The 24,387-nt window shown below is 40.7% G+C and overlaps 1 protein-coding gene across 1 annotated transcript in view; it reads right to left on the bottom strand.

The window, feature by feature from the left end:
- Positions 1 to 23,171, bottom strand: part of CD96 (CD96 molecule) — a 38,664-nt gene extending 15,493 nt beyond the window's left edge. The window contains exons 1-9 of the mRNA XM_014570360.4: positions 22,950 to 23,171; positions 18,814 to 19,242; positions 14,548 to 14,660; positions 12,313 to 12,538; positions 7,803 to 7,858; positions 4,806 to 4,896; positions 4,323 to 4,505; positions 2,989 to 3,042; positions 783 to 827 (exon numbers count right to left, since the gene is read on the bottom strand). Of these exons, the coding sequence (XP_014425846.4) occupies positions 783 to 827; positions 2,989 to 3,042; positions 4,323 to 4,505; positions 4,806 to 4,896; positions 7,803 to 7,858; positions 12,313 to 12,538; positions 14,548 to 14,660; positions 18,814 to 19,242; positions 22,950 to 23,043 (1,291 nt within the window). The 5' untranslated portion in view covers positions 23,044 to 23,171. The remainder of the gene's footprint in view (positions 1 to 782; positions 828 to 2,988; positions 3,043 to 4,322; positions 4,506 to 4,805; positions 4,897 to 7,802; positions 7,859 to 12,312; positions 12,539 to 14,547; positions 14,661 to 18,813; positions 19,243 to 22,949) is intronic.
- Positions 23,172 to 24,387: the final 1,216 nt, after the last annotated feature.

Below are 24,387 nucleotides of genomic sequence, written 5' to 3'. Positions count from 1 at the left end.
CCAGCTGCTCTGTCCCAGGCGTCCAGATTCAGCTGCTGTTGAAACTGATCAGATGCTGATTCCAGGAAGCCCGGGGCAGTTCCGACTTAAGTACAAATTCAACTTAAGAACAAACCTACAGTCCCTATCTTGTAGGTAACCCGGGGACTGCCTGTAACCACACATGAAATTAATTTTACCTTCCACAAGTCATGTTGTACCATTTGAATGAAGGGATGCGGAACTGGACCAAAAGGAAATTGAAATTAAGAAACCTGACAGTGAAGGTAGGAAGTTCATATTTGTGAATGTCTGGTGTATTCACTAATGCATTGAATATGAAACACATAGCTCATTAATAGTTAAGACATTCTCTTACGATGTTTGAGTGAAGGAATAAGTTTATCAATGGGTCACTTTCTTCTCTATCACCACCATATCAATTACCTTATTAGGAATATAATTTTTGCAAAGTATTTTATTTTATTTTTTTTAATTCAGTAAATGTGTGTAACAATTCTATTCAGTATTCAACACATTTTTTTTGACATCTCAAGTAAAATCAATAGAGAATTTTTCCAAGATTTGTGTCATGCTTTCTCTGACTTACTTGATTAAGATCATAGACAATATGGTAGTCACCAGACTGAAGAAAACCCTTTCAGCGTGAGTGGGTACCACTGCATCATAAACACACATGGAACTATAATTCTCAGTCTTGCCTCATTGAGTATCTGATGCTTAAGAACAAGTTAAGTACAGATAAGAACCGAAGAGCAGAAAGATCAGATGAAATATTTTACCTGTGATAGCCATGGTTGTTGATGGAAATGTTGAAATTTCATGATCTGTAAGCAAACAAATCCCATAAGTACTTTTAAATAGCCTTTTCAGTACAGCAATGTAATTTACTAAGTTCCTTAAGGGTTCCAAAGGCACACAAACAATTTACAAAAACTCATACTGGATCTTTCAGAGAAATCAGTATGATCAAGAGGACACACAAATGAGGAAAAACTAAAGAATGGCACAAGTAGAAGAATGACGAACAGGGTGATGAGGGAACATGCTAACAAATAAATAAATGTAGTCAACTTAAGGGTTGCATGCAGTGTTGCTACACAGATTCAAACACCCTGATAACATTAACTTATTTTACAAATCTTAGGCCAGGTTTGAATATCTGTTCAACTGTTGGGTGGATGCTAATTGAAGTCTTCAATGTACCTTGTCGGGATAGACCCCCTCCAGCTAAAAAAAAGTCTATTACTGTGAAGGGAAAGATGACGAGGATTCTTTTTTTCCCTTCTGCATAACAAGGTGTCTTGAAGTAGCATGTGTGCTGCTGACAATTTCTATCCACAAACATTGCAGGTTCCAGGTTTGTGAGCCCACAGTTACTTGAACTCTGCAGATTTTGTATTATTCTAGTGAATACCAAGGAGGGACATGAATAATTTAGGGTGCTATAATGATGCATAACTAGGAGTAAAGTCTTGAAACTGAAATTCTGATATATGCTGCAGAATGCACTGTAATCTGGAAAAAAAACCACTATTCATTAATTACTAGGTGACAGGAGGCTTCTCTGCAGATTGAAGTTTCTTGTTTCTCCTGGCACTGTTTTTAGCTTCCTTATGAGAAGAGATTTAAAAGAGTGGACTATTCAGCTTTGAAGAGAAATGACTAAGGGGAGGGAATATGTTACAGGTCATGAATGGTGTGGAGATAAAGTGTTATTTACCCTTTCACAAACACAAGAAACAGCTCACCCAATTAAATTAATAGTCAGGAAGTTTAAAACAAACGAAGGAAAAAAATCATCACACAACACACAGTCAACCTGTGGAACTCATTGCCAGGGGATGCTGTGAAGGCCAAAGTTATAATTGTATTCAAAAGAGAATTATATAAGTTCATGGAGGATAAGGTCCATTAATGGCTATTAGCCAGGATGGCCAAGGATGCAAACCCATGCTTTTGGTGTCACTAAGCCTGCGACTGTCAGATTCTGGGACTGGATGATGAGAAATGGATCAATGGGTGATTGCCCTGTTCTGCTAATTCCCTATGAAACTGGCATTGGGCACTGTAAGAAAACAGAATTTTGGGCTAGATGGACCATTGGTCAAACCTAGTATGGTCATTCTTAAAGCTGGCTTAGACCAATGACCAAACAGCAGCACTTTTCATGACTATTTTTAAGTGTTCACTGGCTTTTTCCAAGGTCAATATGCACTGAGTCTTCTATATACATACAGATCTACATAGACAGAATACCTATATACATATATGTAGATCACTCGGCAAGCCACTGAAATGCAGCCATCTCTGGTGTGGAACACACTAGAATATTTGCTCCAGCAACATTACTTAAAGGCATTTAGATTTGGGGATGTGAAGAATAATTTATCTAGCTGAAACTATCAACAGAATTTACAGTGACAAAGCAAGAATTTGGGCAAAAAGATACTGGAATTAACTAGCATATTGCTATGAAATGTACCATCTACACTTTAATAATAGCCAGTGCATAGGACCTTGGTAATGAATTTAATCCGAATGAGGTACTTTTAGTAGCACAGTAGCTGCCTAATGTTCTTCTTGGGCATCAGCTGAATACTGAGAACCATCTAGTCAACTGCCAACCCAAACTTTCAGAAGCACCTTAAGTCTTCCTTAAAGACCTCCAATCCCAAGAATGACTAGACTCCCTTCTGCTTAGCTAATGAGAATTAGCTAGGATACATCACCACTCAAAGGGTACAATAGTAGCTCCACAATTAAATATTTTGTTTTGTTATTTTCTGAACTTCTGATAATTGCACAAAGGTGGAGTATTCTAACTATGCTATTCAGTCCATCCAGAACCGCTATGGCAAGTTTGGATGCCCATTATTCCAACAGGGAAACAGAACATTAGAAACGTTGTGTACATACAACGGTGCATCAGAAGGAAAAACAAACAACCTGATGTTAAATATACTAAAGAAGAGTAATTTATCTTACCTTTTGTAGTTGTGGTTGTAAAAGCTGGAAATGGCACTTTGTTATGTACATGGCCTGGGAATAGCCAAATGAAATCAGCTCTTAAAAATAAGACATTTAAACTCATGTTTATAAGATCATAAAAATAATTCACTGATGTATGCCACGAGATAAAGGCACCTCTGTGCATTGCAGCTCTCCCAAGAACACTATGATTTTTCCTTAAAAATAAACATTTCAATATTTTTGTAAAGGAGCATTATCTTAGTAAATCCTACAGTTAAGTTTGCAAATCCTTGATTTGATTGATTGTGTAACTTTGGTTTGGGACTGAAGTTATCAACATTTGAGGTTTGCTGAAACGAGATTATTTTTAAAAATCTTCTCAGTTATTTTTGATCTAGGTACATATGAAATTCCCTCCACACACTTATTTCCCCTTCAGAAAAAATTCACAACGTCTGAGTTAAATCTTGTCATGTAAACATTCCTGACTGAGAAGCATACTCATAATCAAATTTGACTGCAAAACAACATAGTTATTAACTTTTTCAACTTAATACTGGACATACGTAGCAGGACTGGGCCCTAAGGAATCACTCATGTTCCCCTCCCAGTGACAAATATATGATCAGTGCACTAGACATGAATGTGGGTGGCATGCATCTGAGTGTCAGTAGACTGTTACCCCTTCCTTAACTATGGAATTGGAAAAGAGATTCCTCTATAGCCACTACAGCATCCCCAGGGAATGTAGTTATGCTGTAGGTTGCTATTACCGCACATCAACAAAGGTTTTTGACTACTTAATGCAGGGCAATTCTCCATGCAACTCCCACAATAGCAGAATGCAAAGCACCCATATGATGTTAACAATTCTAAGAGGGCTCCATGCATACTGCCTATTGGTTGTGGTTTCACTAACTTTAGAGCCTTTTTCATCCTTCACTCTGAAAGGCTTGAGTTTCCAGACAGCTGCACAGTGCATATGCATGCCTTTCCCCGGGAGTGCACACTGTAAAATGCTTATTAATAATTTACTGGGGTGCCTTGTAGCTAAGCCAGTTTATACTTAGCACAAGCAGGGAGTGGTATTACAGTAAATGGAATGAGCTCTCCACATATGTGGAAACCAACTTTTTTTTTTTTTAAACTGTGGTAGCTTAAACTTGACAGATTCTTAGCACAGTGAAGGTCTTACCTGGAAACTGTGCATGCAATCTTGTATTTCCCTGAGCCTGGTTTGTTAATTATTATTATTATATTAATACTTTTAAGATACAGAAAGCTCAATGCACTCTGGGTTCTTAATGTTTTAGATCTCAGATATATCATAATTAAAGATGACAACTTACCAGAAGAAACTATAATTTCTTCAGATGAAATATTCCAGGTTTTATTCCCCAGGAAGGGAAAACTACACATACACCAAAATGTTTGATTAGTGGATGACTGGTTTGTACTTTGTATCTTCAGTATTGATCTCAATTCATATAAACCTTCACCGTCTTTTAGATTTTCAGCTTCAACAGATGTTTCTGAAAATAAGATGGAAATGCCATTAGGCCTCCCTTTCTGCCCTGCTCCATGAATCACAGCAGTGCCAAATGCTAGTTGTGCAAAACAAACTCATACAGCGTAAGGTTTCTTAACTCAGTTCAAAGATGTAATCAGATAAACACAACTGTGCCAAGTTGTCGTTTCCATCACTGCTGGTTCCCTCTGCACTGAAATGGGCACCCACAAACCTTCACCTTACAGGCATAGTGTAGCACCAGCTCCTTTTCGTCTGGTTATATCTTCTTACAAGAATATTATTTCTGATTAACATTTATTACCTTCCAACTGGTCGTTAAGAATCTCTCCATCTGCGTACCATGTGAGGTTTGGCTTGGGAAATGCCTTCCTTACAATACAGGTAAGACTAGCCTATAGGATAGCAAGAATATATCAAATTATTAACCCAAACATTTCCAACATAATTCACGTTACTGAAATATTGCTTACAAATAATAATACTACAAAATTGTTCCAACGTATTAGCCATTCCAATTTAGTACGAACCATTTACTTCTCTTTTATGAGGATGTGTTTTCTTATCTAGTTCATTCTGTTTCTACATCAAAGGTAAGATTTATCTAGCTCAAAAGACTTTTAACTGGGATGTATATGCATTTCACACTCAATATAGATCTTTCACTGAAATCTGGGCCAGATTGGGAGGCTTGAAAATCCATTACCATCCATTTGTGATAGTGACCTGAGTGAGATGAGAATGACATCTCAGTACTATTCCTATCAAATAAATGGCTATTTAACAAAATTGTAGTAGTCTGGATTCTCAGGGACTCTTCAGGCACAGTCTCCTTGATTTCATTTCCTGCTTTCTGTGAAGAGTGAAGGGGGGGCACTGATGTCAGTGTGTCTCCATCCCCTCCCTCCCCCACACCATATACCCCTTCTCCACAGAGTGGGGAAGGGAGGCAGGGCTCAAGAGCAGGAGGGAGCTGCTTGCAGCTGCTGAGGTCTGAATGAACCTTCTTGTGAGTGCCACTGGGCTTTGTGAGGATGTGCCCCCTCCCTTCACTCTGCATGGAAAGCAGGAATGTCCCTTGGAGCAGCTGGCCAGGTACTCCAGGGCAGAGGGCAGGAGCAACGCGGCTGCAGAGTAGCCTGATGTGTGTGGCTTTGCTAATCAAGGGTAAGCCACACAGCTTAGAGGGAGCACAGTGTCTTAATCCTCAGTACCACTCTGCTGTCCAGAATGGATTTTTATTCCTTTTGGGGGTTAAAACAGAGGAGGAAGGTGCTCAATATCTAGATGAGAAGAGTTAAAACCTCTTAAAACACAAAAAGGCGAGTGCAAATGAGACTGCGGTATTGAAAATTGTGCACTAAAATAGATAATGGGAGAAATGATGACAATTCTATGTTCTGTGTCTGACACGTGGCTAATCCGTAAGCAGGATGCATGTGGTTTATGCAAGTTTTATCTTCTGGCAGCCTTCACAGAGGAACTGTTTTTTTCCCTATCACAGAACTTATTTCAGTTGTCTACTGATCTAAATGCTAGATCTGACTGGACAAAAACTATGCAAACAGAGTTCATGCCCATCGGGCTACTGATCCATTTTATACCAGATGTGATCTGAGCTGTAAGATTTGGGTAAAGATTCTTAACGTCCATAATTGTTAATGTATTCATATCTGTGATTCTTTTCTGTAGAGGTCTTCTACTGACATTGCAAGCCATGTGCCTTAGCTACATTTCTCTTGGCAGATGGCAGTGATACATGGAGAAACAAGAGATGATAGAAACTCAAAAGGCTGCCATTGGGTGGTGAGTGTGGCAATTTAAGACACAGGACACACTTTTCAAACAGATTGTGCAAAGGTGGGATTGCATCACCTCTATATTGATGCCCTCACCTTAATCTTGGGGATTGCCAGGGCTGGTCAGAGCCCAAGAGAAATTAGAAAGGTTAATGGGCTATTTCAACTTGCACTAGCTGGTTAAAAAACAAACCGGATGGAGTGTTATGTAACTGGAAACATTGCCAGTGCAAGGCAAAATTCTAGCTTTACAGCCTCTTTTTTCTCCCCGCAATACAGATTCAAATTCCATAGTCACTTTTGCCTATCTGTGCCCAGTGACATAGCAAGAATGCTATTCAATTTCTTTAGGCAGCATTATTCCCAGCAAGCAAGTGCCTGGAAATCAACTCTTTTTCCAGGAATCTAATAGCCTCCTTGGGCCCCTGTGGGGGGACAAAAGTGGGGAAGCTGGCTCTGTGCTCCCAGAAGGGGTGGGGCCTCATGCAGAAGGGACAGGGCTGAGGCAATCAGCCCTCCAGGCTGCAACCTCCTCTCCCTTCCCCCAACCCTCAGAACTACACAGAACATGTGGGGCAGTGCTCAAACAGAGATTTAAAGGGCCCAGGGTTCTGGCCACCTCTGCTTTCACAAGCACAGTATCTGGCAGCCTCAGGGCCCTTTGATTTGCCAGGCATGGGAGCAACTGCCTCCTTTGCCCTCCCCCCCATTGGCAGGCCTGGCTAACACAATAATGGAGTGATGTGTTTTCCACAACTTCACTTAGCTGTTGCAAAGACCTAGGGTTTGGCTTAAAACTGAGGAAAAACTGAGCTTCGCACTAATTTCTAAAAAGCTTTCAATGGTTTGGAATGGGGGCTAACTTGCTGGAGAAGAACAGCAGTGTCATTTGAACAATCCATTGATAATTTCATCAGTTAGAAGCATTTCAGTAAGCCTTTCTCCTAAGAGACCAACTAGCAAAGGATATGGATTTGTATTTTGCCCATTCCTCCCCTTCCCCTCTACTACGAAGGCCATGCAGAATTGTTCCCTCCAGGATACAGCATACTTTGGCATTTTGCCCCATCTCTCTTTTACCTTATTAACAATCAGTTTTAATCAACCATTAGCAACTAATTATTCAAGACATCTGGGGCCCTTCCACCAGTTCCCCTGTGAGGCTGTCCCCCTAGTAGAACTTTCTTTAAAGACATTTTCCTGATAAACAGCCTGCATTTTCCAATTTCTTGTCACCAAAATTGCTAGTAACATCCCCTTGGATCATCCTCAACAACTGCCTCCTTGATGTGCATGAAGGTGTAGTCAAGCAAAAATGCTCTGGGATCTTTAACAATCAGCTGGAGGCAATAGTTGTGTTTTATGTCAAGTTTACATACACTGCTCCATACCAATAAGCTGGTTCACAAATACCTCAGATTAAAAAAAATATGAAATACTGAACTCAAATGATGTGACTTACTGGGGTACCTGAGTGTTCAGTAAATTCTAAAATCACTCACCTCTCCCACAGTGCCATTGGAACGATTTTGGAGAGCAATGGAGATTTCTGGTTTGGCTTGAAAGCAAATAAAACATATGTTAATGAAACTGGCAGCAATCACCACAGTAATTTAACGTTTCACGAGTCTTAATACTGTATTGCCTAAAATGGATACTAGCTCAACGTACACCTTTTTATAATGACTGTATACATGGGTAGTTAGTGCACACTAAATACTCCTGAAGAGGCTGGCACTTAGAATATACTAGAAGTAGCTATTACAAGACCTTAAATATATCTTGTTGTTTTTTAATGATCCTAGTATCTGACACACATATACCCAAGAAGTCAGTTCATAACACCTTATACATAGAATGATGATGGTCATAGCCATAGGAGGAGGAAGACTAGTAGCATTTTTTTGCCTTCAGTGTGTTTTGTTTGAATACAGGTGACTATACTAATATGAGCTTGCAAATATTTTTAAGCCTGTGTAAATGCTTTTTTTCTTCTAAAAACAACAGGTCACCACTCATTCAAAAATAAAAGTTGCATTGTAGCACCAGTGAATATTCAGATCGTTAAATTAATGTCTGTAGACATTATTAGTTACCATCCCTTCAGACAGATTGTGACTAGTGACTGATGAGCCTCAACAAATGTGGATTAACCCTCCCCCCACCAAATGCTTCTCTCACCCTTGTCTTAACTATCCAGCTCTCTTTGGACTGCAAAACTGGATTGGAAATCTCAGGTAAATAACCAAGGGTTTATTTTGTGAACTCTGGTTCTTCCTGTTTCCTACCTACATCTTTCCCTGTTTCAGCTGTGTTGCCTTTGCTCTCTGTTCCAAAACGTTTGCCCAGTTTGCTTCTATAGAATCATGACACTACTTCACGGAGGAATTCTGCCCAGACCTGTCTGTCACTTCAGAACAATGCAAAGCTATTCTGTTCAAGTCCTACTGTGGATCTTTTCGATCGTGTCTTATTGCTCTTGGAATCTTTGGCATGTGTAGTCAGTTTTGTTGAGTGGTTTTGGAGGGGTCCAGATATTGTCTCCAGATACTGTATTGGGAGACTGGTGCTTTCAAATATTCTGTTTCCAACACTAGATTTCACTAGGCAGTAGAGAGGAATGAATAACAATGGGGCAGGAACAAAACAGCCATGCTTTTTAAATCTTCAGAAATAGTTTGGTAACTATATTTTGAATATTGCATGATTTGGCCAGACTATTATATCCTAGCCATTTTTGTCCACTCATCATTTTTCCAAAGCCCAAGTTTATTATTGGCCAAGCTATTTTCAATTTTTTAATCAATTATGTTAAGTGCACGATTGTTCAACCCTGCATCTATGAGAAAAAGAATTAGAAGATTTAATACGTCTTTTCCATCTATCTTCTAAACTTTTATTAATTGTTTGGCACCCATTTAGCTTTCTAGGATCTTTTCAGATGTTTCAGGACCAATAGAAATTCAGTATTTAGCACAGCAGTTTCTGCCCTTGTGCTTTTATTTGACTGGTCAATCATTGGCAAGCTCAGACTGAAAAACTGTTCTTGCTAACTTAACTCAGAGCACTCTGTTGATGAAAAGTCATGTTTCCTAAATATTTAGTTCAAGAAATCTTTTATTAACCCAATTCCCAAAATTACTCAGTGGTGTTTATAGGAAATTGCAATTTCTGTCAGGTCCCTCTGTTTGGCTTTTATATCATATCTTACTTGAACTGTGACAGACCCAATTACTCTTCTGAGGAAGTTGGTTTTACCCACAAAAGCTCACGATTCTATATAGTTTTGTTAGTCACGGGTCTGCTCATTTTTAAGTTACAGACTAACATGACCATCCCTATGAGACTTATAGGCCCAATATGATACTTAATTGCTGTCACTGACTCTTACATACAGTCAGTTTTTGCTGTGCCCAGGTAAAATGGGACACAGCAGTGAGATGGGGAAAGTTGTTGGGAGAAAGCAACAGCTCCCTCATTCTCTGCACAGCTCCCGTTCAATATCCATAGCAGAAGGGCAGCTGATGACTAGCTGTAATCCCCAAATGACCATATGAGGGTTGGGAACTGCTCAGTCACTCTGCTACGGCCACTCCCCTGTTTGTCCTCCCCAGCTCTCATGCAAGGGATGAATGAAGCATAGAAGCTGGCTATGCCAGCTGTATGCCTATTAGGGATGCTCTTACACCAGGGTATTCCCAACAATACTTGTCTTCAGTCTCTGCTCCAGAACTCTAAAAGGGAAACAGCTGGGCAGAGCATGTCCTACACCAGGGCTACTCAACATGCGGCCCATGCCTTATTTGTTTGCAGCCCAAGGTGCTGTTTGGGTGTACATAGGGCTCAACACGCGGCCCACAGGTAGGGTCCTTTGAACATGGCCTCCACTGGGAACACACTCCACAACGGCAAGGCATCTCCCAGGTGGGTGTGAGCATTGAAAGATACAAGTGGACGGGCTGGCTGGAACCGACGGGTATAGGATGTTGGTGTTTCTAGCTCCCAGGGAAGAGATGCCTGGAGTGCTGGGGCATTGTGTGAAAGAAGCTATTTGCATATATATTTGCATGTACATGCAACCACATGTTGCTGTGGCCCTCAGCATGTGCTGTGAGTATCATTGTGGCTCCCGGGGCTTCCAAAGTTGAGTAGCCCTGGCCTACGCTATCTATACATTACATACACCAAAGCTGCACTCAAAGAAATAAGAATTAACATTGACATCACCACAGTGGAGGAGAAAGGAGAGTGAACACTAGTCAATTAGCCTGATAAAGTATTAAATACCAGCAAAGAGAAAGAGAAGCAAGTTGCAATCCCCTTGACCTGTGGTTTGCCTTCTGTGCAGGCTTGGAGCAGAGCAAAGGGCACAATCACTCAGGAGCCTGGTGATTTAAAAGGGCCTGGGGCTCTCGGCTTCTGTAGCAGCAGTGCCCCAGGCCCTTTAAATCACCACCTGAGTGCCACGTGGGGAGGGGAGTACACGGCAGTCAGGGTGACACTGACGGCTGGCTGCCCCTGGCCCTGCCCCTTCCAACCAAAGCCCTACCCTTCTTGGAGTGTAGTCACCCCCGCCTTTTCCCCCCCCCCCCACACACACATATACACCTTGCCCCGGGGCCTGGCGAGGCTGTCAGCTCCTCTACACGTGTGACTAAGATTTGAGAGACCTCAAGTCAGATTCTGAATCCTCCTCCAACCTTTCTGCTGACTGAAGACAAGGAAGGGAAGGGTTCCCAAGACAACCTATATATGGCACAGAACCCTTCCCCTCCATTCCAGCTGCTCAGGTTGGACGGAGGCTACCTCAGGGCCCTGAAAAAGCACAGCAAAAAGCTTTGGATTGTCTAGTTTGTGCTGATGTCTGCTCTACCTCTGCCCCCTTCCCATTTCCTGCTAACATGCTGGCGTACGTGTCTCTGTGCACAGCCACCCCGACACAAGTTTACAGTCGTAGCAATTGAAAGATATTAATGTCTCACATACTGGATGCAGAACAAAAGGCTATTCTAATTGTAGTGGGTTCAAATATCTGTCAGTGCTCAAGTGACTATCCAGGTTGCACCACTAATTTGTCAAAGGTCACTTTTTAAACCAAGAAACCATTTTTGACTCACATGAGCACAAGAGGAAGTCTCAGACCAGCTTCTATTTTTGGATCTCTCACTTCAGCATGTGTGAGTCTAAAATAACATTGTTTTAAAAAAATATTGTTCCTTGCTGAATCTTCGCAGTTAGCATCATCCCAGTGAGAGCTGTGTTGAAAACTCTTGAAAGCAGGAGGTTATATAATGGATTTGTTGACAGACCCTCCGCTCAGTGCTTATTCTTTTTAGCAGCCCTGAAGTTGTACCTTCAAAGATTCAGTGTACAATAAAGCTGATTGATCACTTTCACAATTCCCCATGTCACTGACATAGCAAACAATGCAGTCCACTGGCATTTTAAATGAGATTTCCTACACTATTTAAAACAGACAAGACCAAGATTTGATAATAATAATAATAATAATAATATGGGATTTGTAGGTGCCCAGTCTGTGACAACTGATTTTTCACAGTGGACCAGCCCAAGAATCAGGCCCTTTTAATGTTAGGCATAAAATAAAAGCAGCACCCAAAAGCATAGTCACTTACTAAAATCTTGGCCGTGATTTATAATTGAATTGGTCACAAGCCAATAAGGGCCACAATTCGATGTGTTCTCAGTTAACAAGGGCATAATTAGATTTACTGTGAAAGTGCATGAATCCCCAACTGTTACCATGCAAACTAGCAGATAGAGATGAGCTACTTGCACAATTGTTTGCATATTATGTGTCCATTTGCATATTATGTGTCCATGGTGCTTTCCAGAGATGCTTTCCTCAGCGTTGCAGGTGGCCTCAAGTATTTGTTACTAAATGTGAATTACTTCAGAAAATAAACCCACAAGAACATAACGGCTGTTTGTGTAGCATGAATCAAAAGTCGTTTAAATACAAAAAAGGTAGAATCATCATAAACCACTTACCAAATACTTTCACTTTGGTGGTGCTTGCCAGTATTCTTTCAGGATGGTACTTCACATAGCAAGAGAACACCTTGTTGTCATCATTAATTTTTACTGGGGAAATCTTTAGTTCATTGTTTGCACCTAGCTGAATTCTTTCCTTGTACAATAGGTTAATAGTCTTACTCACATCCTGGTGGTAGAACTCTTTGATTGTAAGAGTTGTTTCTTCATGTCCATTTTCCCCCTGTTTAAAAACACAGGCAGATGTTTTTTCTAGTCACAAACTCTTGCCTCCCTCCACCACAATCATTTCCTTCTCACCTTCTTTGAGTCAAAGCCTTCAGGATCAACCTATGGTTGCAACATTTAAACTACTCATATTTAAGCTTCTCACTCACTTTTCAACTCTTGGATCTCAGAGCATATCACAAAAATGGCCATGGTCTCCATTTTATACAAGGAGGAAACAGACCTAGAGTAGCTGGTTGACTAGCTTATGGTCAAGTCTCCTGAAGGGTAGACCTGTGGTTTTGACTACACAGTGTCCTTCCCATCGACAGCTACCCTTCCACACAGTGTGGGGCAACATTAGCACATTTAAGAATGGAGAAAAATTATAAGAGTTTTCTTCATCCTTTGATTTTTTTTAAAATTTCTAATTGCACTAAATTAATTGGAAAGCTGAACTTCTTTATCCTCTTCCATTGACTCATGTGCCAGAGCTAGTAGCAATGCCTAGCGTTAGGATTTATTCACTTTCTCTGTGTGATTGTACACTCATTATCTCAACATGTACCATATATTTTCACAGGCTGAAGTGCTATATTTTTTATTTATTTTTTCCAGATTATAGTTTGAATTAATGCCACTAACTATATATACACATTAGCACAATGTGTAGGTTTGCCCTAGAAAATTGCTACATTTAGGATAATCTAGTATAAAACTGTGGAGATCCAATGACAACCAAAGGGGATGGAACCACTGGGAGAAATAGGATTTATGTTTATTTTTGATGGTCGGATTAAAAAGATTCCATCAATTCAAGCTTTTCAAAAGTAATAGGTGTCAAAATATATAAACCTCAAACAAAAAAAAAGAACAAAAAAGGTACAGAAAATAATGAGCAATGTCAAGGACAGTTTGCTGATCATCTCTGAACTACTAAGAACAATCCTATAAGGCAAAGGTGGTGGGGGGAGGGGAAATAAAGATTCCTTCTAAAAGTAACATGCAATACAAAAAATAACCTGCTCAATTCCAAGCCAAGAGCTTCTGAACGTGTTTTGTATGTGGTTTCACAGTCGTGTGACCTCTTTCGCCCCTCCCCCTATTCTTAAAATCAAAGCTAGCGGCAAGAAAAAAAATATCCCAATGTAGCCTCACTTTCCATTTCTGAAATCATGAGGCATGTTACTTATGAAACAAAAGTTCATTATAATGGGCAAGAATTAAATTAATTAAAAATGATGCAGAGCCTGTTTTAATTGAGTCATTCAGTTTTACCGATTTTACTGCCTTTACCAACACATGTTTTGGTTTAAATTATTTTGTGAAAAACTGAACTACAGGTTGGACCTCACTGGTCTGGCACCCTCAGGACCTGAGCGGTATGGATGAGAAAATTCACCGGATCAGGGAAGGTCCCCTGCCATCAGCCCTCTTAGCTTGTCACCCCTCCCTGTTGCCATCTCCTTTGGCCCTGCTGCCATAGCTGCTGCTCCAGCCCCACTGCCAGCTGGCATGTGGACCAGATGGGGCTGCTGGCCTGCCCCGCTACCGCCATCGGGCTGCTAAGGCCCTCGCCTCACTACCACCAGCCTTGCCATGTACGGGGGGTCTCACCACCTGGCCCTCCTGCCCTGGGGAGCTCTCATTCAGCAACATCCATGGTCCTGTTGGACCATGGCTATTGCTGGAGGAGAGAATCCTGGTTTAGGGAGGTGCAACCTGTATTATAGCAATATGTGTGTGTGGTGGAGGGATGGGGGGGGAAGGGTTGTTGCTGTTTTCTAATACACTGTTTCCGGGGATAAGTATGCAGCATTGTCTTCTGTAGCAACACTGCATTTCTAGCTTCTCTTCCCTCTTGTCACAGTCTGATGTTTACTCAGGTACAGATAGCATATATACTACTTGTTTAACAAACCTTTACTTTAACTGTTTGCATCCCCCTCAGCAAAGTACATCACTTGTATTCACTATGGTTTATTTCTTACTTTCTAATCAATGATGGAGGATAGTTATACTTACTATTAGCCATTTCAAAGGATACTTGGACCAATTTACGGAAGTTATATTCTCAAAACACGGAATTTCCAATGTTTGGTTTAATAGTATTTCTGCCACCACATAGTGCTTTTCATCTTGTAGCAAAAAGCAAGAAGGATAAAGAAAATTATCATCACAATATTTGGGGTGCTTTAAAACCAATGCATTGCTCTTCTGTTCCTTATACTATTGATACACAGAATATGCATTTGTGGTTAAAAAAAAGTCAGTTTAAACACTTCTAAAGCACAATAATCTTTTGGAGACTCATTTGCTAATTGAAAACCATGGCCTCGATTCTGCAAACAATTCCGCCTGAAAGTACTTGGATATTGTGCATGGAGGCTTGCAAAATAAATTCTATTATTTGTATAATCAGGAGTTATTCTGATAAGGGAAACTGGGAAAGGAGGAAAAATGAAGCGTGTTCCTCCCTTCTGAGACAGAGCAATTATATAACTAAATACTGTACAAATGTGGATCAAGAAATATGACCAAATGCAAGATACGTTTTTTTTCCTTAAGTTGAAGCTCTGCTCTGATGTACAGAGGTCAGACACCCAGGCTGGTTTTATCCTCAGATAGGATTCCTGAGTGATACTGCTGGATTGTCTGCAGGACCTGGCGGGATGGATGGGATTGCTGAAGGTTGCTCCTCACTAGACAGATTCAGGTGGTTCTGAGGATTCACTGCTTGTGCCTGCTGAGGTTCTGAAGTGCAAGGTGAGTCCAAGGTGCCATTCTCTCGTCTCTCCCAGTCCCCATGTACTGGGGCAATTGTAGAGGGCTGACATATTTCAGTCTGCAGTATCAGTGAACTGACTACTCTCAACTCTATTTCTCTTCCTAGGTTCTGTCCACTGTATGAAGTTTAGAATCAATCCAGGGCATACTAAGGTGATGCTGGTGGATAGGACATTGTACAGCTGCTTGGGATCAGCCTGCTTCCTACATTGTCTTATCCTGGAATCTTATTTGTTCTATTACTTCTCTCAGGTGACAGCAATGGCCTGCTGAATCCTTATGGCTCATCACAGTGCTTGCAGGTCTTTATTCTAGTAATGATTTTGCCCATTGATCCAGGCCCTTGTCACTTCCAGGCTGATGAATGATATACAGTCTACTTAGCATGGCCTTTGAAGGCCACCTGAAAAGGTTAGCTAGTACAACATGCGACTTTCTGCCTTTTCTGTGGGAAGCCACTCATGCACAGTGCCAATTTTCTTCCACAAATTGATCTGAGGAAGTGGGTCTGGACCACAAAAGCTCATCACCTAATAAACCATCTTGTTAGTCTTTAAAGTGCTGCATAGTCCTGTATTTTGTTACTGATTAGAAAGCTCTCCAGCACTGGAACTAGTTTCACTAGTAGATTCGTCCAAGCTTACGCCTACCTCACCTGTTTGCATGCTAGATGTGTTCTTTCCTCAGCCACAGGTCCTCCGATTAGCTAGGCTTCCTGTGGCAGACAGTTCCACGGGTTACAATTTCGCTTCCAGATACAACACTGCATGACAGCTGCAAGCAGCCCTTGTCATGAAGGCATTGAATTGTAACCTTCAGAATGTTTTGCAGGACACTCAACATAGGAAGCTGCTGTATGTATTTTGATAGGGAAGGAACACTTCCAATGGTAAATGTCACTATCACTATATTGTAAAAGGGTCTGCTTCGCACAATAGTCCAGAAGGGGGAAACGCGGGGAATCCTTAACGTCTCAAGTTCATGGTAATACAGCAAAACTGCCTGGGTGAGCCAGAAGGTAAATTACATGTCATGCAGCAGGCTGCAGGCAGTAAGGTTTAAGTAAATTGAGGAGACAAACAGGAAGAGGAGTTTAAAACATGAATTCTTGACACAGGAGATATTTTTGCAGACTGCTTCTCTGCATTCTCACAATCCTGTGTCAGCAGCTCTATTTTTCAGCAATACTTTGATTCATTTCCCCAGTAACACACTCTCTCCTGCGTGTTCACTATTCCCCATGTTTGTCATACACTTGCAGTGGGTGTGTTGATGAATGCAGTAAAAATGTTTGGTTTGATGTGGTTCGGGGTAGAGCACAGCTTGCTGGTTTGTGCCATTTCTGCAAAAAAGGCAGTTTGAAACTGAACACGAACAGCAGTTGTCTTCATTTTAACCCAGTTAGAGAGGAATGGTAATGCTGGGAAGGTCTGAATCAACAAGAAACAGGAAGAAAGGCTTCATTTCTTTAAGGAGAGAGAAAACCCAGCACAATGAATAAACCTGAAGTCATTTAGTGTATTCCCTTCATTGCTCCCAACCAGCGCTGTCCACACTGTAAGACTGTACAATAGACATGGCATGGAAGCAGAACTTTCTCTCTCTCAGGGGTGTCAGGCATACAGTTTGGCTACTGCACACAATGCTGTTGCAGTCCTCTTCACAGTGCCTGCTAGGTTTATAACTGCTCTTGGAACGTAGGCAAGTTTCACTCATTGATTATTCACATTCTTCATAGTTACTCACTTCACTAGTTCATTTTATCTGTCTTTTGCTGCTAGTCAAAGGGCAAGAAAATCCCTGAGAAGGACACTATGTGGGAACTCCAAGAGACCTTCTGCACCCATGACTTAAGACGGAACCTTCTTAACGAACCAACATTTGCCATTTCAACCACAGATGTCATACTTTTGATGCAGAGCAACTGCGTGTCCTCGTTTGTTTTAGCAAGTCAATGGGGACGGGTTTGTAGTGGTGGTCAGCCCAGGTGTTAGTCCATGAAAATTAAAAAACCAAAGTGAGATGCTCAAAGCCACATTCTACTTCTGTCATCACAGTAAGAACTCCAAACTGGAGATTCAGAGTTTCAGCTTACACCTCCCTGCGGATGTGCCTTTTTTATAGAAAAAATCAAATCAAGACACTGAGTCAACTATATTTTGTCCTTGGGGCTGGTAGAGGATCCTTAATGCAGGTGCTGCCATTCTGTTTTGTGCCTGTTTCCTATCCCATGAAAGGTCAAACATGTTACTTCTGCTTTCCCTATACCCTTCAAACTACCTCAAGGTTTGCAACGACAACAATAGCAAGACACACAGTGCCCAAGCAATGACAAATCAGAGTCCTTATAGTCATTTTACGTCTCTTACGCCTGTAGTGTCTTAAATACTTGAAATCAAATATTTCAATAGAGCTTTGCAGTAATGAAATCTAGCTGATTTAAAATATGAAAAACTGAATTCTCTCCTAAAATGAAAACAAAACATTTCCTGACATTTTTCATGTAATCGGAAACCAAGAAAAATTAATTTGATTTCTGATATCATTCAAATCAAGAATTTGATCCAGGTTCCCTAACCCTTCAGCAAACTGAACCAAGTTTCATAAGATCTTGTTAAGGATTCTGGGTGGAAATCAGGTGGAATGCATTGACCTCAAATGGCTCAGAGATGAAACTTGGCACGTTCAGCAGACTTTAGTTTTTGAGTTAGTTCAACTCAAGCATGCTATGGAATTCATCCAGATCAAAACTAGAACCTCTGCATACCACACTTACTGACCTGGAACAAAGCACTGCTCAATGTGAACTGAACTGGTGATCATGTGCTCTCAGCTAATCCTACCTTTGCTTCTATTTTATTAGATGTCTGGAAGCAGTGTAGCGCAAGTTTGAGAGCTGGCTCAGAACACATTTGAGTCTCCATTTCCCCCACCTACCCTTAAACCGAGGCAACTAGCTACCCGCAGACATTGCAACCTGGTTTTCGAAGACACCCACGCTCTAAGACAACACATGTCAGTCTAAGGGAACTGAGGATGTTCAGCCCTTCTGTTTATCAGTCTCATTACTAATGATTGACATACAGAGTACAATATGTTTGGAAAGCACGTGTCCTCCGTCCCCAGTAGTCTGCATTGCCAAGCGCATCTCTCAGTTACTGTTCTCTGTCCAGTATATCCTTATTCTCGTTTACGAATGCAGACCACCCATCTTCTGCCCACTCACCTGATTCCTTTCATCAACCTGCACCAATATTTTCATACAGAAGTAAAACTGGGCTCTGCTCCTCACAAGGCACTGTTTACATATGATATGGCCATACCAGGGCGTCAGACAATAGCTAACCCAGAAACAGCAGCTTGTCTAGGCAGAAGCAATACAAGTGCTCATTTGGAATCACAGAGCATATTGAACATAGCCATTGAAAATATTCACATCATTTACTTGTTCTATTCCCCCCTTAATTGTTACCGAAAAGCAATAGGTATCTTAATGTCATTTACCTTCTGCCTTGATAATAAGATTAATTTCTGCAACCTGTGTCCCATAAGGGTAGGTAGCAAAGCTACACTCATACCGCCCAGTGAGTGAGAGACTAACATTACTCAAATGTAGAATCCATTGATAGCATTCCACAGGATTTGCTCTGGCATCATGGGAAATCGAAGTCTGGTTGAAGTCTGCCCAGCAATGGTGGGTCTTTCTGAAAACCACTGAATAGTTATAAGAAGTCTTAGAAAAAGGTAAGTACGTAATGCCATATACAGGGTGAGATACAGCTATTCTACTGGGCGGCGTATCATCGACCTTTGACCATTGTGTTTGTGTCACAGAGATGCTATTTCCATTCAGGATGCTGCACATAAGAGTCACATCACTGCCAGGGAGAGCATGGACTGCTTCTGTCTTGATAATGGTGCCTTCAAGCTGACCTTAAAAAGAATCAGAAAAATGGTCATGTCAGGCAATGTTTATAAACAACTCTCTTTTAAATCTTCTCAATACTGTTTGTGAGAGAGAGAGAGAGAGAGAGAGACCGACCTATACCATTAGCTGGAGCCTAAAATATAGTGCTGTAATATTGAATATAGTGAGATGGCTTAGCAAGTGGTGGCAGCAGTAAATCTTTAGTACAGATTCCAGAAAAGGAACTGGAGAAAAAGAATAAACAGTAGTTCAAATAGCTGGAACAGGATGGGGAGTGCTCATTATATCACCTAAAGAGAAAGGGGCACTTTGGTGGAAGAGATCTTTCAAGCGATATGTAAAGTAGAAGCCATGACTGCTTATGTTGCAGCTTTCTTTGCAAGACCCAGCCAGTTAACTCTGCATGCCAATTCTCTTCTGAGAAACTGCATTCTGCCTTTTTTCAATAGGAAAAGCTATTATTTTACATGCACCTTGCTTGGCAGCTTCTGCATTCCTCCGGGGAGGTAGTACTTCAGTGTTGGAGCAAGCAGCCTCCTCTTGTTTGGTTTGTCAGTTTTTGAGATGCTTTGAGGTCTTATGCACCACATAGAGTTAATACATTTGTGAAAAGAAAAGAAGTTTTCAGCGTGAGGGTTTTTTAATTTTTGTTTCTTTTCAGAAATAGCTACTACCCCAGTGAAATTGACTCTCTCTGTCTTTCTCCTCCTGGGGGGAAAATAATTGTAAGATCTATCTCCACTGTCTCTGTCAAGTTCCCAGGGCCATATGCAGGAAGCTCCTAGGTAAAAATCAAATGATGAGGTTATATAGAGCAATCCTCTACAGCTGAACTCCCATATATGGCTCCACTGTTTGGTTAAGTGATGATCTTTTTGTCTAAAATATTTGGCAGATGCTAGAAACTTTACGGCTCACTCTCCTCGTGTCATCTATTTTAGCCTCTCCCCATCTTAAAAGACTATTCTCAAATGATGTAGCTACATTCAGAGTCATATTTTTACATCTCCCTGCCCAAGATTTTTACATCTCCCTCCCAAGATTTTTGTGCCTCCCCCTATCCTGCATCCAACACTCTCAAGTCATTTTATTCATTTTGAATTTATAAGGGATATTGCAATTTGATTTTATGTTATATTTAATTATATCTGGGATTGTCTAGATAATACTTAGTCCCACCATGAAAGCAGGAGACTAGAACAGAAGACCTCTCGAGGTCCCCTCTGGTCCCATGATTCTATGTACCATAGTCCCCAAAAATGCCTTTGCAGATGCAAGACGTAATTTAGCAGTGAACTCATTTGTCATTTACACAATGTTAGTAGTTCTCTAAGAATTATACTGACAGCTATCAAGCCACAATGCAGGCCCTGAAGGGCTTACAGTCAAATGCCCCAGTCCTGCAAGGAGTTCAGTGTAGGCAGCCCCTGAACTGCCAAGGAGCACATTGCACAAGAACTGGCTCTACAGCAATCAAATATGAAACCAAGTGAACAGAAGCATGAAAAGCCATGTGACTGAAGAGTTAGGTTAAGTGTACACATCTCCAGCATTTTAGTATCTCCCCCCCTTCGTGCGCATATTTTTTACAGGAAAATAAATGGGAGTGGGGGGGCTCACGTGAAGAAGATTAGATTGAAGGGGAAGATTTGTCTAAATGAAAATCTCAGGGTCTGTCCAGATGGAGGATGATCTCAGACCTCTACTTATTAAAGGCATCTGTTATAGTCAAGAGATAATATCACTTAAATAGTTTCCAGAGAAATCACGATAGTTATTTTTAATAGCATATATTAAGATCAAAGAGCCACATCAAGCAGGAATTAGGGATAAACATTTTAGAACTTCAATTTTTTTAAAGTAATTGCTTAACACAGCGTCACACTGTTCATTTTATCTAAAAGTGTGCTGCAGCTTTCTTATATGTGGGCACTGGAATCTTGCTAATGGTTTTAATAACTCCCAATTGTTCCCCAACATTTAAAAAAAAACTTTTCAGATGCCCTTAAGTTCACAGTTAGCCCCTTTTCCTGAAAAACGTTTCATCCGTTCAGAGTATCTTGAAGCACAGTCAACTCAAACACTTATGTTTAAAGTTGAAGGACAATGTTGGCACCAGAATAAACTGGTGTGTACTGGGCAAGATTCTTTTAGTTTCCAGCCTAACTTAAAAGTAAAGTTTCCAGCCTAACAGTAAAGTTTCTAACCATCAGAAGAGTGAGGGTCTGAGACAGCCTTCCAGTAGGAGTTTTGAGTTTTGTTTGAGGGCAAACAACCTAATGAGTTCTAAGACAGATCTTGATATATGGGATTATAGGACAGGGCTGTCCACAATAGTAAGGGACAGGACTTGATGACCTAGAAGTTCTCTTCTAGTTGTGTTTTCCTTAGCACTGTGATTTTTTTTAAGGGCAGAACACCTGTGACTTCAGATAACTTACATGGACGTTTTACCCAGATAAACAGCAGGATTTTGTCCTAGTTTATGTTTTGTTGAGATTTAATAAGGACACCTGTTTTGCTACAGTATATTTAATATGGCTTTTCGTTAGCCATCTTACTTGACTCTGTGCTTTTCTATATCTAAAATCAACTAATTTTTTTTTCTTTATCAACAATCAGTTTCCCCAACAGAAGTAGGAAATGTCTCCAACCTGCTTCATGTATATACAGACACGGACAAATATGCTCAGATACATCTTGCAATGCCAATTAGGTACCTGCAACATCTTCAGTTTTTGAATTGGAATCTGGATTCAAGACACAACATTCATACGCACACTCAGCCCAGAGTTATAAGTACCCCAAACTTGAGAATGCACACATGAAGCATGATGAGTGTCTGGCTCCAGTCTAATTTTTGAGAAGGCTGGTTTTGATTAAGCTCCCCTGATACAAACACAGAATCTCTCCCTTCTCTCAAGTCTTATTCTGATATCAAAATGCTTTACTCTAAAGGTTCATCTACATAGGAGCTGGGAGGTGTAATTCCTGGCTTGGATAGACATATGTGCATTAGTTTTGCTTGATTTAGCAGCCTAAGAGCAGCAATGTGGCCACACCAGCATGGGTGGCAGCTCAGGCTAAGTATGTAGCTGGGAGGCTCTATGTGGGACTGCCCTCAGTCAGCTAATCTGAGCTGATGGCTTTGCTGTCATGGTGACATGGCTCTCTCTCATATGCTAGCTTGAACAGAACTAGTATACATCTGTCTGTACTGGGAATCATATCTCCCAGCTGCTGTCCTAATGACAACCTTGTCTTGCAAGCTCTTAATACAGTGCCCAGATGGGGGGGAAAAAAATCTTTCCAGGAAGCCCAAACAATCCATATCATGGTATTGTGATGAACGGTCACACTTTGCAGAAGAGTGGAAGAGAAAGTTAAAATACTAGCTGGGGAGGGGTGCTCATTTCTAAAACATATATTTTCCTACAACGAGTGAGGTCATTGCAATGAAACAAACTGTGAAAATGGCTCACAACATCGACGATGCTCATTTGCTAGTCAATACAACCTTTAATAGTAGTAATCTGTATCTGACTGTAGCAAGTAAAAAGTTGCTTTTGAACACAAAACTATTGTTAGCAGTTTCATTTTTGTTTTAAAGTGAAATTTAAAACAGGGTTTTTCCCAAATTAAAGAGGCGCAGCCCATAAAACAAAGTTTAAGCCTAATAGCATATGCAAGCTTTTCTTACTGGGACACTTACCATCAACATGATGCGTTAGGATGAACAAACAAAACACACAGGAAGGCCACCTTTTCTCCATCTTCATATCTTGGAGTAACATTAACATTGCCATAGCTGTCTCAGTGACTGCTGCAAAGTCTTTGTAAAGGAAACCAACACAGACTGCCTTTACTCAAACACATGTCTGATCAGCCCAGTTACCCAGACATCAATTCAGGATGTCTTCAGAGAACAGCACCGTCAACAGGAAGCTGAGGTTTTCACATGTGGGATGGTAAAATTAGTTTGTCTTTTAAAACCTCTCAGTAAAGATCATGATTGGTTATTGAAAATATAAAGCCTAGATACTCTCTGAAAATGCTGGCTACACTGAAGTTAAAAACCACAGCTCATATTCAAAACCATATAGAGCTTCAGAACAGACACAGTTATTAAGATACATGTAAGCTTCTTGAAAATAGGCTAATGTTTAAGGAGTGTATATGACGTGATGTCTGTAGCTGCGGTTCATTGTCTGTAATAGGGATGCTACTATTTGCTGTGCTGTGTACCCATACATTTTTAAGAACCTGTCAATGGACAGACAGGAATTTTGTTCTCAGAGTTACTCCAACCTGAGGTGAGCAAATCTTACTACTGATGAGCACAGCGGTAATACTAATGTTTTTAGTAAAACAGAGCCCGGTAGCTTACATAAGATTGAAGAGAGTTTTTTTCCTGGTCTACACTGCACAGTTTAGACTTAGGCTATGTCTACACCACAGACTTTTTTCAGAAAAACAGCCATTTTTCTGAAAAAACTTCACTTAATTCCACACTGCAATTGCATTCTTTCGAAAGAAAATCGGAAGAACATAGGGGTTTTTTTGACATTAGTAAACCTCTTTCTACGAGGAAGAAGCTTTTTTCCAAAAGAGCTCTTTCGGAAAAAGGCGTGTGTGGACGGGGAAGAGGGAGTTCTTTTGGAAGAAGAGGAAAGAGGAAAAAGCATAGGTGCCCTTGTGGCTACTCCGTCCATAGGAATCACAGCTTAAATGCACGATAGCGTCCATTCACTGTGGACACTCTCTTTCGGAAAAAGTTTTTTCAGAAGATCTCTTCTGGAAAAGCTTCTTCTGACAGAAGCCTGCAGTCTAGACATAGCTTTAGTGTGGACAAGAAAAACTCCTCAATGTTATGTATGCTACCAGCATCTGTGTGACTAAAAACATTAGTATTACTACTGCTAATAACACACTTGAAATCAATTTTCAAAGAATACTCCCATAAGTAAGGTCTTAAGAGGTTTCTAAAGGTCTGATCTCATCATGGCAGGGAGTACATATTTATTCAATTTCATAAGGTCCATATGCATCTACAGTGCTGCCACAGTATCACAAACTGCAGAGTTTTGGGTGAAAGTTCTAATTAGCAAGGCAAATCCTGTGTAACTTAAAATCATGCAGACTAAGTTTGT

Source organism: Pelodiscus sinensis, chromosome 1, assembly GCF_052426305.1.
Source record: "Pelodiscus sinensis isolate ZL-2025 chromosome 1, ASM5242630v1, whole genome shotgun sequence".
Lineage (NCBI taxonomy): Eukaryota > Metazoa > Chordata > Testudines > Trionychidae > Pelodiscus > Pelodiscus sinensis.
The sequence above is the reverse complement of the archived record's forward strand: the minus strand, read 5'-3'. Positions and strand labels throughout refer to the sequence as shown.